General features: G+C 37.3%; 2 protein-coding genes across 2 annotated transcripts; both read right to left on the reverse strand.

Annotated features, from left to right (window-relative positions):
- Positions 1–2,443: 2,443 nt before the first annotated feature.
- On the reverse strand, positions 2,444–17,890 carry LOC139114065 (ubiquitin carboxyl-terminal hydrolase isozyme L5-like). The gene is made up of 11 exons (XM_070675566.1): positions 17,791–17,890; positions 14,943–15,006; positions 11,211–11,316; positions 10,584–10,709; positions 10,151–10,212; positions 9,447–9,577; positions 7,979–8,042; positions 6,835–6,949; positions 6,243–6,365; positions 4,877–4,975; positions 2,444–3,269 (listed from the first exon to the last, which is right to left on the reverse strand). The coding sequence occupies exons 5-11, from the start codon at positions 10,210–10,212 to the stop codon at positions 3,210–3,212; spliced, it is 654 nt and encodes a 217-aa protein (XP_070531667.1). The 5' UTR covers positions 10,584–10,709; positions 11,211–11,316; positions 14,943–15,006; positions 17,791–17,890; the 3' UTR covers positions 2,444–3,209.
- On the reverse strand, positions 10,536–15,592 carry LOC139114982 (ubiquitin carboxyl-terminal hydrolase isozyme L5-like). The gene is made up of 4 exons (XM_070676890.1): positions 15,550–15,592; positions 14,943–15,006; positions 11,211–11,316; positions 10,536–10,709 (listed from the first exon to the last, which is right to left on the reverse strand). Exons 1-4 carry the CDS (start codon positions 15,590–15,592, stop codon positions 10,536–10,538), a joined length of 387 nt encoding a protein of 128 aa, XP_070532991.1.
- Positions 17,891–19,719: the final 1,829 nt, after the last annotated feature.

The following is a 19,719-nucleotide window of genomic DNA, read 5'->3' on the forward strand; positions in this document are numbered from 1 at the left end:
CACTAATAATCGGAGAAAATGTTCTCAAGGTCAACTACAAGCCTGACGTCATTATTCTTCATTTTTTTCTTTACAACAGACATTGTCTCTTGATGGGGCTACTGATAAGATTGTAAAACCCATCAGGAAGACTGGCTATGTACTTTTTCTTCTTTATTTCCCACCGATCACAATCGAGCCACAACATTTACAACAGCAGGCGCAATTTGGCCGGTAACAGAATGGTGTAGATGAGGGCAGTTGATCCTTTGCTTCAACTCCTCTTTGTGCTGTTTCTGAAACTTTTGGCGTGGTGCATATGAAGAGTACACATGGTCCACCCAGTCTGATACATATGTAGTGATAGGGAAGCCTTCAATCCACTCATATACAATTTAACAAAGAGTGTCATACCCATGAGAGCTTCTTGCCAGATCTGCTCATCAAACTGACCGGCAGAGATAGCATTCCAGTGACCTCCATATAATCCTGACAGACAATTTAAGGTCTGGCCTAGCCTCTATGACATGAAATGCACACATCTCCAACAGGTACTAGGTCAAATATTAAGCGTAATGTCCATAACTGGTTGTTCACCAAAGAGGAGAAAGGCCCTAAAATGATGGCGTTTCGTCCAACAATGGCAAAACTGCTGCAGCACATGCTGAAGGTCCATTTACAAGTAAATGTTGGGAAAGCAGCAGGCCATCATGCAAGCTCCACAAGAAGGGTCAGCTTATATTCCAAATTTGGATGGGAAGTGTAAGACAGAATGACTGTTCCTGTCATTGCTACAGATAAACCAGCCTTGCCTGGGTTAATTGATCCAGTGTCAATGTAAACCACAGCCGAGGCATGTGACTGCCACAAAGAACATTTGTCATGCACATCATACTGTAGCTACTCTTGTATAGGTGGCTGCAACATTACAATCCATACACAAACAGACGAGTTTTTCAAGCAACAGATGAGGAGGATGTTGGCATAGAGGATATTAGGGAGGCTAGTGACGATGTACAAATATTTAAAAATTCATTCCCAACAATAACATTTATTGTTTTATTGTGTTATTTTACACGTTTTTAATTTTGAGATTCAGTTTTTGTGACATGTAAAACAGTTTTCACATAAAGAAAATCAGAAGAAAGTGAATCATGAATGTTCATGAAGATTTTATTTCCAATTGTGGTCAAGGAAAAAGTCAAATCTAACCTTGACCTGACCTTTAGCTTGTGAATTGGACATTTGGCTAACACAATAACATCAGAAATGGTTACTACACATATAAAATACCCTAGAAGAGAGGCATTACACATCATATCAGGACATGACTGCCAAAAGTGAACTTTTAGAGGGGACCTTAAGCGGCCATCTTGGATTATGCAAATTACAAGAATTGGCTAGCATTAACTTTTGAGCAACCAGGCCAAAGTTGTTTGAGGTACCAAAATGAATGCAAATCAACAAAAATCTTCATAGCAAAGAATATTACATGGTTAAAAAAGTTAAATTGAAGAGATAATTTTTGCGGCCGCCATCTTGGATTATGCTAATTATGAGAGTTAGCGATATTGATTTTTTGGCAACCAAGATGAAATTGTTTCAACTATCCAAATGAATGTATGTCAAGAAAAACTTCACAGGAAAGAACATTTCAAGGTTAAAAGTTAAATTTTAGAGATGATTTGGCGACCATCTTGGATTATGCAAATTATGAGAGTTGCCCACCATTAATTTTTTGGCAACTAATCTAAAGTTGTTTCAGGTACCAATAAGAATGCAAGTCACCAAAAAAAACGTCATAGGAAAGAACATTTTAGGTCAAAAGTTAAATTTTAGTGAAAATCCGGCGGCCATATTGGATTATGCAAATTACGAGAATTGCCCAACATTAATTTTTGGGCAACCAAGCTAAAATTGTTTCAGGTACCCAAATGAATGCAAATCAGCAAAAAAACTTCATAGGAAAGAACATTTCTAGGTTCATGAAATTTCAAATCGACTAATAACTCATACACATACAGCGTTTTTATCAAGCACTGCTCCACAGAAAGGAAGCGCAACCCAGATGAAATACTAACTTGGTTTTAGTGATACCAATGTTTCATAATTACAATTTATTATTTTTAATAAGTACGAAAGTAATATATTTTTAGACTATTAATGTCTAGTTCGCCTGTGGTTATGTTTGACACTACAGAGTTTGCAAGGTTTGGTACCAGGGAAACATTTACTGAAATTAGAAAATCAAAAAGACCACCATCCCCGTGTTAATTCAATGAGAAAAATAAAATTTGTGATTTTCAGATAAAAGCCAATAAAAACTGTAGTTACTCAAAGAGCTTCAAATCAGCCCCCATAAGTGATAGACCAAGAAAGTAATATAAAAGTTTGAGAGCCCAAATATCTGTCCCTGAGGTGCCTGCAACCTTAAAAAATATTGATTACACAAACATGTCAGACATCATGCAGCAACAGAATCAGTTTTATTACAATGTTCAAAGGATTGACCAATTAAGGTTTGTAAACATGTGGATAAACACAGATGCAACAAACATAATTTTTAAAACATTTACATTTACAAGAAGCCCACGATACTCATTTATATCTTGTAAATTCCATGGATTAAATGATAAAAAAATTTCAATAAATTTTAAAGACAATGCTTATTAATACGGGAATTTTGATGTAAAACAGACTTGTTCGATTTTCGTTCACTTTAAGTCTTGTGCTTTTTTCTCGAAGTTTCCAAATTTTGACTTTTGTTGAGTTCTAAAAACTGCAGTATTTTGGCATACATCTTCCATACATTGACGACTTTTCGAGTGTAAGTTGGCAGTTTGGTTCTGTAAACCTTTAAATCATTGCTTTCATTATTTCTCCTTATGTTGAAGCAAGATGGTAGAATACTCTACTCATCGCAAACTTCATTACCATTCAACGCTATCCTAGAGAGTCCCTTTCCATCATCAAATCATGAAAGGCCCCCTAAGACAATCAGGTTACATTCAATAATAAGGTGCAACAGGCCCAGTATTCTGAAGGTATGAACTTGTGAGTTTCTGCCGGAGTTGATTTTCATAATGCCCAATTAGAGGATGGCAGAGCCTCAGAGTTCTCTTGTGAAGTCCTGACTGACATAGAGTCATTATCAGGATGTAAACACTACTGATGGCACAGGGAACTGAAATTGCTGTCTGACATCACATAATGGCATCCGATATGTCACGTCACTTCTTCTCTTTTGATTTCTCTTTTTCAGCGGTTTTGGATTCTGCTTTTTCCTGAGCCTAAAAAAGAGAAAGTGATAAAAAAGTTGCATAATTCTGGTTATGACTCTTATCCTTGCTATGTTGTATATGTACAGTAACAATTTAAAACTATCTTTTTTTTGCTTTTGATCTCGGGATTGACATTATGAAGTCAGAAAAGGAAAAATATTGTGTTGTAGAAAATAATGATGGTGACAATTTCTCTGTACAATATAACTGAGGTTGAGTGTTATTATCCCTATTATTCTGTAACATTGAGAGGTTCTGGGTGGAAAGCCAGCAGGTTTGGTTCTCAAATGAAATGGTGGCAACTGAAGTTCCTTGGAACCAGGGCTGTTTCTGTGTCTTGCGAGGCACACAGCAGCAGGTACATGTATAAAGCAAGTGATAATGTTGCTGATATAATTAAGCCAAGTAATATACCAACAAATCTCAGATTATTTCAATGGAAAAAAATTGAAGCTCCACTGTGCACGCATTGTCGTGAAGTAGATAACACTAAGACACAGATTTTGGGATTGTATTGTGGCCAGAAATATTTGGGAGATGACAGAAAATATAGTAAGTAATATTTTAGAAAGTAAGGTTACTCTAAAGTTTGAAACTGTTATAGGAGGAGTAACTTTGAAAACAAAGAAAATTGAAAAAATTGTAAATCTTATTATTTTGGTGGCAAAATGGTCTATTTATAAGTATCATGTCAGTAATATTCACAGAACCTTTTCTTCAATAATGATGTTAAGAAATGAGCTGTATCTGACAGCGCAAGCTCAAAAAATTGATATTCTACTTAGTATTTTTCAAAGAATGTAATTTGTCATTATGAAATGTCAAGACTTATGAAAGACGAAATAAATATACATTTAAATAAAAAAAAATGATGGTGACAATTTCTCTGTACAATATAACTGAGGTTGAGTGTTATTATCCCTATTATTCTGTAACATTGAGAGGTTCTGGGTGGAAAGCCAGCAGGTTTGGTTCTCAAATGAAATGGTGGCAACTGAAGTTCCTTGGAACCAGGGCTGTTTCTGTGTCTTGTGAGGCACACTGCAGCAGGTACATGTATAAAGCAAGCTATAATGTTGCTGATATAATTAAGCCAAGTGGTATACCCGTTGCTGAGATGGTTTATTGCTATTGTATCATAATAGTATATTGACATTCTGGCGTGGTGTGTTGAAATGAAATTTTCTCAGGTTGAGAGCTTGTGCGTGTTCCAACTGTGCAATACTGCAAATATAGCACAGTTATTTTCACATGTCAACCAATCACATGGCTGTATTTACACCATCAATATACTGGATGATATTATTACTATTTTAAACTAGTAGAAAACACTGCAAACTCCACAGGTAACCTGAAAACTGCTTGAACTGATACCTACATACATTATCTAGTGATTTTCACTTAGAAACCAAACTAATTGAACAGCTCCTCATTCATTTGAGTCAGCTACTGATTTTCACTCATCCACAAAGGGAGATACACCATTTGTGAACACCCTCCCTTTTCTGGATGTCTATGCATGACAGTTTGCTACCTTTTTTGATAAACAGTTTTGAGCACCCTCAGTAGAAGACATCTTATGTTCTCTAAAATGTTGTGACAAGAAGAAAACTGACCTTTTCGACGAGATCTAGAAGTTTTCCCTCCTTGGCTAGCACTCGTAGGAGTTCCATGATCAACGGAAGGTAGTTGTGCTTGCGACGAATATTTTCAATCTGAGAAAGACAGACAGCACATGAAGGTGTGTTGACTTTGGTCCAGTCAACTGGGTGATTTAAATAAGTAATTTTAATGACATCACATGACCTTACATCCATGTATTTTTATTTGTTTGAGTCAGGTAGTCTGATTTGGCAGTCTTTTTAACAGGTTTTTCATTAAATTGCAACTTGTAACTAATTTTCATGCAAAAATTTGCATTGCTTCTTCATAATGAAATATTGAACGTTGAATACCACATGCCATCAAACTATCAGGATGAAAGGTCATACAGGGGTCAACAAATTGACCTATTACAAAAAGTAGTAGGAATATGGTAAGAAAGGTTTCATTTGAACTGATGTGTCAAATATTTCAAGAATGTATCTTTCTTTTATTTAAAGGCTGCCATAATGAACGCACTCAGGAATAAAAAAAGGGCAGTGTTCTGCAGACTTAGTGTGCCCAGGAGCAGTGTTCCTGCTAAGGCTTATTTGCGCGCTAATTGCGCAGTGTCTCCGACTGCTCTCGCAGTGGAATTTCATGTTTTGCGCAACTTTAGTCTAAGTCATTTCAATCGGTATTAGTTTTACGATAACTCAGGGCGAAATGCGGCGATCTCAGCGTAGATTTTACTTCGTGTTTCGAGGTTAGCGTCCTTTGGCGGCGCAGTTGCCACCGACATTCATTGTACGTTGTGACCTACCTCAATAAATTAGCATATAAATGAACGGACCCAGCTGTGAGGCAATCAGTCGTATCTCAAGTTGCGCACCCTCTCGAAACCTTAGAGGGAACACAGCCCAGGAGATCATGTGATGATTGGTACAAACAAGTCCCGGTGCACAAACATGTACGGAAAAACATGCATATGGTTGTGTTTGTACCCTGATCCATTCGAATTCTGGACATAAGATAGAACGCACCTCGGGGACAGATATTCGGACTTTCAAATTTTTACAATTCTTTTCTGATATACGTACCACTTGTGGGGGTTCATTTTTAAGCTGTAGGTGAAAGAAAACTTTTCACTGGCTTCATTTTTCGAAATTCGCAAATTTTATTTTTCTCCATAGAGTTGACACAGGGATGGCGGCCATTTTGAATTTTAAATATCAGTAAAGCTTGGGTTATTTGTATCCATAGTACCAAAATTTGCGTGGTGACCCCCCTGATTTTACTGCTGTATCCTATAGACATGGTCTTTCAGATCATGATACAAATCCATACCAGTGCCAAATTACAGGATTCCCATTTGTTTTGTTGTTCTTTAGGACAACTTACCTTATATTTTTGAAATTTTTGTTCTTCCATTGCCATCTTCATTTCACAATTACTTATTTCAGCTCTGAGAGCCTCTTCTGTTTGAGGTAATGACGAGTCTTCATCTGTTTCCATGGCTTCCTCCTAGTTGCCATGGAGAGTGAAACATACAGAAGATGAAGTGTGAAAGTCTATGTCAGTTTCTAAAACTGAGTTGCTACAATTACTCGATCTTTAGTTTATTCCAAGTTTTTTGAATCGCAAATATCACTTGAGATGGTCCACTGTCAGTTTATCCATGCAAGGACATTAATTAAATAAATTTATTTGGTATTTGCAGAATCAATTTGTCAATGAACTTTTCAAAGGCTGACAGAAATACAAAACTTAAAACAGCTTTTGCACTGGAAAATGTAGTAATTAGTTTTATTTTTCTGGGTGATGCACATGATACAGTATGAAGAGGTGCAAGGTGGACGCCTTACAAATACTCACATTCTCCAACCTGTTCACCCCCAAATCCCAGTAAACAGATCCAAACTCACCATTCGTCACAATGGGTTTGAGCCAAACCATGATGGTGAAAGTATTAAATCATAGGGGGTTTCTTTACCTTATTCTGCAAGGCTGCTAACCTTGCTTCAAGTTTTTCTTTATCTCTCTTGTAGACCATTTTTCTATCTGACACTATAGCCATCAAGTTGAAATGGATTTCTTCAGCACTATACCTGCAAACAGGAAAGAGATTGTTTTACTGCATTTCTGAAAACTTTTCTCTCAAAAGATAAACTTAGCAAGCAAGCAAGCACGCAAGCTAATACGTAAGTAAATACATTACACAAACAAACAATCTTCAAATGACAACCATTTTATAAAAAGTTTTCAGGACCAGTGAAAAAAGACACAATACTCAATGTCCTAGCACTGACATAGACACCATCTTTGTTGTCACATTGGTACACATGACTAATTTGAACCAATTGGTGCCAACAGCTGGCCATATTGGATTGAGTCACAAAACAAATGCATGTGTGACAAGCCTACTGTGGTAAAGATGCATAGAATCTCTGAATACCTCTCTGATCTACCATTCGTGGGGGTCACATTTTGGACCTCTTGGAGTAAATAAAATTTTCTCATTATGCTCATTGAAAATTTAATTTTTTCCACAGAGTTAACACAGGGATGGTGACCATTTTGAATTTAAGATATCAGTAAATATTGGGTAAGTTGTTTCTCTGGTGCCAAAATTTGCATGGTGATCCTTGATCTTATTCTTAATTTTAAAAGAGAATGGTTGAAATTTCTGTGAGGAAAATTTGAGCAAAAATATAAATATTTCACATTCCAGAGACATACTATCTTCAATGAAAGGAACAGCCAAGGAAGCCATAATCATTTCCCTTTTCATAATCTCTTGTTATTTTAAAGATGAAAGGAACAGAAACCGGGGAAGCCTATAGTTTTTCAGTTTTGAACTTTAAATAAATATTGAATAAAATGAAAACTGTTCTTTCAATCCTGTCTTGAAAGAACATTCAGAATTTAATAGACAGAAAGCAACTGTCTTGTTTTGACTTCATTTGCAAACCACCAAACAAGAAAGAGGACACAAGCTTTCACATCCTATATTTGTTTTATCCCAATCATATTATGCAGCAACATTGTATTTTGTCAGAGATTCAATATATTCAGTAGGTTGTGCAATTTGTGAATTTTATTTCAAGGTCTTTACTCTTGCAGTGTGTTTCACTTACTTCTGCATTCGCTGTTCTATAACAGGCTTCACCAATTTTAACCAGTCATTCTGGTCACATTTACCTGTAAAAAGTCAATACATCTGGACTTGAAAAATCCGAAATTGATTAAAAAATTACTGTAATGCATTAATGAACAGTTTTGAATCCAAACTATTCTACTATTCTCACCTACAATTAGCATAATGAATTGCAACGTCCATGAATAATAGCTATATGAGGAGGCATTGTACTTAAGCATCACACTTTTTCAAAGCTATATTTCTTATCAAAGATGACATGAAAACCTCCTCATACCTTATATTTTCAAAATGGAGCAGACAATCAAAAATTTACTATGGCAGCAATACTTAACTCAAAGGATGAAGAAGGTACATATATTGGGTAGAAAACCTCAATTTTGGTATTAATGATAAAGGCTAACTTAAGTCAAAAACTTGATACTACTTTATAAAATTGAATACCTCATTTGATACTGGAGTACATGTAGAAAAACATGACAATTTTGTTTTGCATTAACTATTCTGACATTATATAGTAATTAATATCAAAATTGAAATGATTTTAATTCAAAATCTAGGAACTGTATTGCCAAACAAAATTGTCGTCTAGTTGTATAGTATTTAAAGGCGGAGCCTCCCTTTAAAAGAACGCGAAGCTATGGCGGCATTCATTGTGCAAGTGGACAACAAACAGGCAACACGCGGGCACACGCTCCAGAAAATGCCACTTTTTAGTTTTTTCCGGCCGCAAAAACGCAGACAGACTGCCAGGCGGTCAGCGCAAAGTTGCTGCAGATTGAACTCTGTGGTATATTCAAATTCTAACTTTGACTGGAAGACTATTGGTGGTGGGGAATCAATGACCATTGGCGATTTGAACTGATCATCAATCAAACGCTTTGTAAACTCTGGTTGAAGGATAAGCAAAGGGTGACAAAAGGTTGAGATCAGTTTTGTAATTAATGTTATAGAAATCAGACATCGCACTGGCCAAGTGTTTGACTGGGAGGAGAACTCCACTAATGCGAGAACCTGGGATTGAAAATTGCAGCTTTAACGTTGACCCTGCCAGAGTGGAGTTATATTTTTTTTAAATCCTGTGATTTGCATAAATTTACACCTTTATCTCACCCAACTTATGACAGCTTGTCATCCTAAAAAATGAACACAACCAATGTTTTGATCTTGGCGTAACAAACTAATGAAAGTTGAATGAATCTTTGCAAGAAAGGGATTTTTGACAAAATACACTGCCTTATATGCAATTCCACCTTATTAATTTACTTGGCTTTATTCTTTACAGATTAGAAATCAAAAGCAATGTCAGTGTCTAATTCATTTGTGCTGGACCAGGGATGATCAAATCAGATGACAGGATATCATCACATGACTAGGGAATCATCCAATAATATTGCAGGATATCATCACGTGACCTGCTGCTTCCTCCAATGAGGGATCAAACTTACCTAAATCGATGGGGCCATCTTTCAGGCCATCTAACTCATACAGCCTGCCCTCTATGGGTATGTAGCCGACAAAATGAAAGACATCATCATCCTTATTGGCTAGTTTAGCATCGAATTCAAACATCTGATGTCTGTAAAAGAGAAATTAATTAAAAATTACACAATAAACTTAATAAGTAACTTAAAACATTCAGCAAATTCCAATGCAATAGCAAGACCTGACAAGCACACTACAATCTAATGCTGAAAGTAATTTGTCTAAGTTATGTTGTCAAACTTCTCTCTTTTTGAATCATTAATTTTAGTTTTTTTTGACATTCAAAGTACAAGAATTTGAATAATGGTCTCTGCAAATCCTTAACATTTCATGAAAAATCTTCATTCGAGTGTTATGTTATTCATTCGATGTATTTCGCGGTACAAATGCCGTTATCATTTTCATCAAATACGTTACGATAACATCCATGGCAGGGTACAAAAATGTTGTTTGTCTTTGGAATTTTCAGTCAGTGTGAATGGAGTCTGTGTCAATATGAAGTGCTGTTGATGTCAAAGAGTCTTAAATTCAGAATGGGGCAAAAACAGAGAAAATTCCTGAAATTTGTAGACCAACTCATAGCTTTCAGAAATCTCCCATGTGAGAATGTGCACTCCTTTGGGTTTTACACATATAAACTATGCCTGTTAAAATGTAAGTACCTTACCTAGAAAATGAATTATGTACTTGTTTGATTACTTCAGAATTACTTAGTGAGAGGCCCTTCATCTGTGAAAGAAAGAAAAAAAAATGTCAAAAATGTTGTGAGGACTATGTTCCACATGTAACAATTTTCAGTAAAGTGATCATATTGTGATAATTTTTAAACTATTTGGATCACTTTTCGAATTTTTCTATCGTCGTCAACTCTTAATTGCTGAAATTTGAACTTGTAATTCTGAAACGATGACAACCTGAAACTGGTACAGTCAAGATATATATACGGTTTGTCTTTGTATACTATACTAGCATTGTTGATTTTTACAAATGTATGTAAATCAAAAATAATCATTCAGTTCATATATCATTTGTATGATAGCGTAAGTGTAAGGTCATCTGTGTTTTCTCTTTTGCAGCAAGAAGAGTAGAAAATGCCTTACTGTGGCATCAAAACTCCGTGAGAATTCTTTGAAATCTGTCAAGGTTGGACCAAGTCCGACGTCTGTGTGCTTGCAGTTAAGCAGGATACTAAGAATGGCTTGGGTGGCACAAGCATTGTTGATTACCTGGAATTAAAAAAAAAACAAATTTGCATAAAAACAAAGATTTGCATAATGTAAAAGTGACAGATATGTTAGATTTCAAGACACTTTCTACCTTTGCATAGAAAATATCAACGATCTGCATGACCTAAATGAGGAGACCATAAGAATATAATATAGAATTAAAAGTGTAATTTATGGAAAATTGGCAATAGACATTTAGGGATGATTATGGATTTTCCTTTTTTATAAAATGACAAAGAAGAATCACATGATACAGCTTGTTGGCTGAAAATTTGTTGTTTTCATTTTAACAACCACATTTGAGTGCAAGAACCCGACAGTATACCAGATCAAGGTTTGACTTAAATCACACAGACCATAAAATATATGATAATACAACAAATTATGCAAAACCGTGAATTATCAACTCTTCATTCATTTTTTATGCAAGCATCAATGGTGAGGATTATTCCTGTCTTGCAAAATTAGAGCCACACTGTGACAGTGAATACAAAAACTTACTTGTTTGGCAAAGAAAATTTTCTCTAGCCTGCTATCCTGTACAACACTTCCTGACGGTTCATCTCCCGGTCGCCATTTAAACAAAAATATCAAACCATGGACTGGTCTGCAAAGCAATGACAAATAATTGAAAATTTTGACTCCAGAGCTCTACCTTGGTTTATCGTTTGACTTTCCGACAACTATGACAAATAAGTTAAATCAATGTTACAGTAAGTAATGAGCAACCACTTCTATTTGATCACAATACATTTATAATTAGAAAATTATCAAGAACTTAGACCACCAAGTTTGATACAGTGTAGTTGATAATATCTGGTACTGGTATAAACTGTTAATATGTCAAACCTCTGAATACAAACGTTTAAATATGACCAGCGAAATCTTCGCATCATTGCATTGACTGAAGGACATACTGATGTCGTCCTTTTTTGTAAATTGACATTTTTAAATGTTTTTATTTCATTCCCTTGTGTGTATACTGGTTCTGGCACGAAAGTTTAAGGGCGTATTGGGCGCTTGTGTTAAGCATGACAACGTCAATGCTAGCGATGTGACTTAACAATCTAATGGACTCACAACATATGTCCTGACATTAGAATGCTAATAGTTTGACTGTTTGTGTAGGGTCTGTGCCTTGACATACGGTTCTTAAGACCGTATTGCCCAAGACATTTTAAAATAAAATGTACTTTGGGGAAAGATATTCTGAGTCTCAAACATTAAGTATAATTTTTTGGTCAACCACTTGTGGTGACTCATTTTGATGCTCATGGAGTGAATGAAGTTTTCAGTGGCTTACTTTGTGAAATTGAACTTTTAATATTTCGCCATAGAGTTAACAAAAGGAATGGCGGCCGTTCTGTGTTTCAAATATTTGTAAATTTCAGGTAACTTGCTTCTCTTGTACAACATTTTGCACAGTAATGCCTTACTTTTATTCTTGATTTCAAAAGGGAATAATTAACGATGCGACTCAGGTTCAAAGGTCAATTTTAGCAATTTTTTTTTTATTTCAAATTTCGAATCACTGACACGTGGTCTTTCTTTTGGGGAAGGTGTTGGGTCACATCGTACCAGGAAATTCCTGAAATATTACTAAAATGGCAAACTATCAGCTACACCGCGTGCCATTATTTCCCTTTTGTCTTAACGGTCGCGGATTACCGACCACGATATCTTTGATAAACACGCAGAGATTATGTATAGGCTTTGCGGTATAGTGCGCATGCGCTAGCTTCAACGTTATGCTCAGCGTTTTGAACTCCGCATGTATCGGTACGGCAAACACGTCGAGCAGACCAAAGCCGGCGCTCGCGCTCCATACCGTCGAAAAAGCAAGCGAGGTCCACAAAAGCGGACCTGAAAAAGACGGCAACGTGCGCAAAGGTCGATTTAAATGTAAAACAGTCCGACTTTGGCTAATACTCCCTGCAATAACGATCAAGAATGCAGTGAAGAGTCAGATTTGGCCGAGGACGCAGACGATAACGGAGACAACTATGAAAGTATTTGACACGCTGCTTTTCGAACATATTAGGCTATGCTGATTACATACCCGAGTCCAAAAATTAGCCTGAGCGAGATGAAACTTCTGTTAGTTGCGATAATTTTATCACTCTTGCTGTACATGCTTGGTGTTAGTATCGTGTTCTTTTAATTTTATATTTTAAACTCGAGTTTTCTATCGTGCAGTCTTTTCGTGTCTGCTGAGAAACCTTGAACAACACCGTACCCGACAACAAGTGACATTTATGTCAAGGAGTTTCCAAGCCAGTGAAGGAGTTCATACACTCATAATGTAGATTCACAAGAGCAAGTTCACCGATCTGCTAATTTTTCGGAACTTAATGCAAATATTTTTTTTTATTTCATGCCTTTTCTTTCTTTAAATATAACCCAAAAATTAAATTACGTCAAACGTGAATTGCGAAGGTTCACAAATGATTATTGTGTGCGTGTTGTCTAAACTTATAAATTACCCGCAGACTCCACAGCTGCTAGCTGGACCTCAACACTGAACGTAAAACAAACCCGGCTCAACTTCTAGAAGTGCCTAAACTAGCAATTTTTGCTATATGAGGTCAGTCATCGAAAGTTTGACTAAAAATAAAAATCTCCGAAATAATTATGTGTGCTCTGGTATTGCGCAAGTCGAGTGACTCCACTGTAGACTAGTCGATACTCTGTCTCTCGGAACATGCTGTCGATGACAGCCTGCACTGTTTTACGCTACGGCGTGATTATTATTAGTTTGATAAAATCGGTACAAGAACACATATAAATAAAGTTTGAAAAAATAACACGAGTCAATCTCTCCCGTCGTAACAAAGGGCGACAAGTTTGCAGTGCGGTGCAAAAGCTAAGAAAATACGACAGACATTTTATGTTGTCAAGAGTTACATGTGTTCGTCTCATCTTGAGGTAGGAAACTAGCAAGTGACGTCCCGTTCGCACAGTGTCGGCGCTAACATGAACTTGACAATCACTTTTCACAAAGAACATGCATAAATTGCCGATCGCGAGACAGGAAGTAGACAACTTGAGTCAAGAACAAGTGAATGCCCGACGCGATCGCGCGACGACAGCACACAGGTCTCGATCTGATAGACTTTTTTACCACAAGTTTCGACGTCTTCGTCTTGACTGTGAACACTGGTAACCAGATTGTAACCGTTGAGTTAACAGTATACAGTTAATATGCTAGTTAAACGTTCCAAAAATGGATTATTCGCTAAGTACCCCTCTGTGTTTGTTGTGTAAATACCACCCACTGCTGGCACTAAGCATTTGCCAGTTCAGTGTATAATTTCTTTCTATTTTCACACGATCTGCAATCCTAAACTGTAAACATATCCAAAATTCCCAAAACTGACTCTAAATACTTCAACTTATTCCTGGTATAAGAAAATTCGCAGAAAATAGTGCGCGAGTTGGACTTCTTGGTCACAATGTGTGACGCATAGGTCGTTTACACAAATCGTCGATTTTCTCAGTTCCGTTTTTGGCAGTGCGTACATTATTCAAATAAGTATAAGTCGGCGGCGCCTGGACAGACTAGCCTGATTTTCACCTGTGGACAGTGAATGAATATATCTGAAAGAACGTGTCTCAGATTTCCGATAAAGGCCTGGAAGTGAAGATATCCTGACAAACGTGAACAAAGGCTGATAATTTATGCAAAAAACGTCAAGTTGACACTTTGAAGGTGCATTGTGCGAAAACAAAAGCGAATTTCAAAAATCCGGGACACGGTTTTTTGCCCAGTATACCCAGCCGTCGATTGCCGTAAACAGATCACCAAGGCTGATTGGACATTTGTACTTACACTTTTTTGAGTAAAAAAACTAAAAAAAACGTGTTTTTTAATAAAACAGCCGTATGCGCACTGTTTTTTGAAAAACTAACAAATTTTCTGAACTCTTCGGTGACCGAACAGATAAAAAAAGTACCACATGTCGGGTGTGTGACCACGTCTTCTTTGTGAAAATGAGGATTGAAAATAAGTGACAATGAAACTGAGTCGCTACCTTAAAAAGTTTCCTCAGAGAAAGTTTGAGCAAAAGTTTACGAATTTTAATACGATCTTAACTTCAAGACACTTACCCAACCTTTTTGACAACCCTATTGCTAAATATGTCCCCCTGGTAGATGTCCTGTTTACAGGCGTACAAGACACATGAACCTGCAGATCAGACTAAACTTCAAAATGATGTATTCAACGTAACTTACTTTAAATTAGACAAGCTATCCTCATCCAAACTCCAGATTTCTTCAACTTGCACTCCTTTGCACCCTATAAGGATGAAAGCAATAATGTTTAAAATGGATAAGTATAAGTAAGCATGATGCAAATCTGACGCAAATTTACATTCACCTCTGTGGTGTCCACTACAAATGGATTGTCCTCTCTTGGTGTCAATCGGAGTGGCTGTTTTAGATTTATCTTCTTTCGACTGATTAACCTGTTGTTGCTATACTGCAGACTCATTACACGTCAACTTGAAGTTCAACACTATTTCAAAGCAGTGGACATACTACACAATTGTGAAAAATGCTAGTAGTGCGATCACAAATGACATAATTTTTCTTTCATTAATATGCAAAAGCAAAAATAAATGTCCATCAGCATTGTTTGCAAGAATGATGAAATAAAACCACCTAGTGTTACAAAGGATACTAAAAGTCTAGTAAAGGTCACACAAATTCATGACTCAGACTACAAGCTGCAGCAATAGCCATGTATGCAACAATAAATTAGTCTGAATTTTAAGCAGTAGTGTCAGGCGCATGCAGCTGTATTTAGTAACAAGCCTGAAACTGTGATCAGCGCTCTTACAGAAATGGGGCATGACCATGAGACCATCAAGTGACCACCTCATCGTATTCCTTATTGCTTCAGGACTTTTCCAGTAAGAACTTCACAAATCGAACCATCCATACTATGAATAATACTTTAACTTTAGTGAGGGAGTGAATACAGTGAATGCCAAATTGTGTGCCTCTGTGTAAGAACTCATCTAAATCGTACTCTTCCATTTATTATCAGCGAAAAACATAGTTGAGCAAACCACAGACGGTAAACTCTCTATCAACAATCACTGTTTATCATACAAGGACAGCATGCAATGCTAATAGTCAGTCACATTACCGAAAGAATATCTGTTGGTAATTTAAGGGTCGTTGATCATAAAAGCCGACGCACTAGAAATGTAATACTTAGTTTACGGGGAGGGAATTAGACCCCGATTCATTAGTTCAAAAAATCAAGCCCAGTGTATGAAATGATCTGCATCATCAGTAATCCCCCATTGCGCACCCACGGTCCTGTATATTCCTGTTCAATCACGTACTACAGGTGATCATGTTATCACATTTGGGTACAAGATTTCAAATCTTAGGCAAAAACAATATATGCTTACTGATAACATGGCTTCAAGAAATAGCATAGGTAGGTTTGGAACTTTTTGTCCTCTTATGCTTAATAGCATTTGAACTATACAAAAAAAGGGCAACATTTTGCAAAATCATGCCCGACTTCGAAAAATGCAGTAAAAAGTTCAGGATTTGGCAGTTTTACACACGGTAGGTTTAGTAACTGGAAACACTTCAATTTTCTTATTTGGTCTTAGCTGTGGATACACAGCCATCATGACTTTGACTGCACAGCTACATATTTCAAGCAGGTTAATACATTGTACTCTTACACCAAACTTGATGGCCATGACCCAAACACCCATATGATTCATTAAATTGTTTACATAAGTCGATATGTATTCACTGTAATGGAACTGTCAGGAATATACCAATTTTACACAATGTTCTTTACTTTATTTATACCTTTTCTTCTCACATTCTATGCAGAGATGTTAAACTGATGTTAAAGAAAAGCACCCATAATATCAGTAGTATTGCGGTGTCTTGTGGCAAAATGGAGATGGTGTGACTCAAAAAAAAGGCTGCTTCAAACATAGACCCTCGAGGGTCTATGCTTCAAACAATTTAGTAGTGTCAATGATTGCATCATAAGGTTGTGAGGAATGCACTTACAATATTCGAAGCTTGTAAGTAGAATGTTATTCGACTTCATGCCGAGGGTGTACTATCTCTAGGTTGCTGCACATTGTGGAAGCAACTGAGGGAGGTTGCAAACTTTGGACTACACTGTGATAACTTTGCATTGGCTGGCCTGTGGGTGTCGTTGTTACCAGCAGATTACAAGCTTAGCAAGTAAAACAACACAGATCTGCACTCAGAGGCTGAGCAAGGCCCCACCCAGCTTGTAACGACAATGCATCTTGACTTCTTCAGATTCATATACTAGCACAATTTGATGTTTACTACTATTACGTACCCCGTAAATGAATTTGAAATTGTTACATTACTGTTTAGCTGCAGTACTGGTTTTGCCAGCCAACTCAAATACCAGGCAAAACCTCGAGCTACAGCACTGCAGCTAAACCTCGAGCTACAGCACTGCAGCTAAACCTCGAGTTACAGCACTGCAGCTAAACCTCGAGTTACAGCACTGCAGCTAAACCTCGAGCTGCCGCGCTCGAGCTGCAGCTAATTATGTTGTGCTTTACCTAGCTGCAGTACAGTAGCTCGAGGTTTTGCCTTGGTATTTGGGTCGTACGGCAATCTGGTTTTGTCGTCCGACCCAATACCCAGGAAACCTCGAGATAGTGAACTGCAGCCATGCTCTTTACTGCCATTACTCGTACCTCCAGGACCAGGGTGAATGGCAATGCTTGAGCCTTGGAACTATTTGTGAACATATACATTGTGTAATAATGCATTTAAATTTCTCAGCTCGACTTCCTGTCATCTGTACGTACCTCAATGGTAATAACAGTTGATATGACACTATATAGCTTCAAGCAACGGAACACATACCTTATTTTCAACAGGAAATGTGACTTCTTGTAGACTGACTGTATCGTTCAAATTGCAAGTTATATGCAACGCACGTGTGCAAAACATCCGGCTTACTTCGTTAAATTGGAACGTCGCAATTGCATTCCTAACCCTAATACCCTTTCAAAGTCACGGTGATTTTGTGAAATTATCTTCAACTTACCGAAACCTCGTATTAATTCAGTGAAGACGCCGGGATCGCTTTCGATGGTGCACCAGTCTCCGCTGAACTACCCGCCATATTGAACAATAATGTCACGCATGTCAATTGACCCGACTTAAACTTTGACTTCCGAGGTCAACTCGATAGCGGTACTCGACCGTGCACAGGACATGTACGACCAAAGGGTCCTCAGGCTCCGATGATGATGATGTTGTTGTTTTTATTATTGTTGTTGTTGTTGTTGATAGTATTTGCAGAAAAGAACAAAGTATGCGCTGTGAAATTCAATACAGCCTAACTATACATGTGCGTTGCAGCCTAACTATACTATGCGTTGCAAATTCAATACAGCCTAACTATACATGTGCGTTGCAAATTCAATACAGCCTAACATAGGCTGTATTGAATTTGCAACGAACGCACATGTATAGTTAGGCTGTATTGAATTTGTAACGCATAGTATAGTTAGGCTGCAACGCACATGTATAGTTAGGCTGTATTGAATTTCGCAGCGCATACTTTGTTCTTTTCTGCAAATACTATCAACAACAACAACAATAATAAAAACAACAACATCATCATCATCGGAGCCTGAGGACCCTTTGGTACGAGTAGCAAAAATGTCCGTCCAAGGGGTGGGGAGGCGGAAGGGATGTTTTGGTCTCAGTACAGGTTTCTTGTTGCTATCGTTTATTTCATATGTAATACGTAGGACGATATTACCGATAAACCGGAGGTCTTAGTCTTAGAAATGGACCATTTGACATTCAGGGGGTGGGGGGGGGGGGGGGGGTGGATGGGGCTTTCAAGAGTGACTTTAGAGGATTTTTTCTTCGCCTTACTTCGCCTGTAATAATTTTTTGTAACTGTGTGAATTTTGACTTTTTTTGCCACTTCCCTCCCAGAGGAATATTTTTTCTTTCCACCCAACTTACGCCCGAAGTGCGAATATTTGCTGTTCTTTCGAATTTTTTTAAGATGCTTGTTTTCATCTGACATGAAAAAAATGAACAAGGACAGAAATTTAAAGTAGTATGAAGTTTACATAGAACTAAAGGCAAACAGCATCTGCTTCAGAATGCTGGAAAGTTGGAAAGAAAATAGAAGCATCCTTTACTACAGCAAAATTACTGGTGGTGACAAAAAGTCATCGAGGTCTCAGTCTGTAAGAAAACCACTACCACTGTTAGTAATTAAGTTTTTTCTAAGCAGTAGGTTAAAAGCATATGGCACACACTGACTAAGGATTTGAAAGACTGCAATTGCATAGAGGTAGTTTAATAAATTAAAATCCAATGACTCGGATATAGGAAATTTTGAATTACAAAATTTTTTTAAAATGAGATTATTTAGTGGCCAATTTGTGTTTTAAATAGAGTTTTAATGAAGACTCTAAATACATTAGACGAACAATAACTTCCTATTATTGTAAAGGTTAAAACATACTCTCTGAAAATTAAAAGGCTAAATGAGAGATTATATGCCCAATAAAAATATTATTGATGTTCACCAGTGACTCGCAGGGGGAGGGTCATTTTATTTGCAGTTGAAAATTGAGGAGGGTCATCCTTTTCTTGCAAATACGTTTGAAAGGTCACTATTTTTAGCACAGCGTCATTTTGAAAAACACCCCGGTGTAATTTCTGTCCAGTTCCTTAGCTGCATTGGGGCGCTGTAGTACGGGACAAGAGGGTGCAATTCGCGTTCAGTTATTACGGCCGGGGTTGGGCCAGCAAAATCCAGGGGGGTGTCACCTTATATTGAAAACTGCAAGGGGGGGGGGGTCATGTATTTTTCAAAGGTCAGAGGGTGGTCCCATAATTTTCACAAGTATCCGTCCCGTCTAAAAGCAGTTTCACTGTTCAGAAATATTCTGGGGGAAAATGATTCGCTGCATAATTTCATTCTCTGAAGTCATTTAACCGTACA

This window comes from Ptychodera flava, chromosome 16, assembly GCF_041260155.1.
Source record: "Ptychodera flava strain L36383 chromosome 16, AS_Pfla_20210202, whole genome shotgun sequence".
NCBI lineage: Eukaryota > Metazoa > Hemichordata > Enteropneusta > Ptychoderidae > Ptychodera > Ptychodera flava.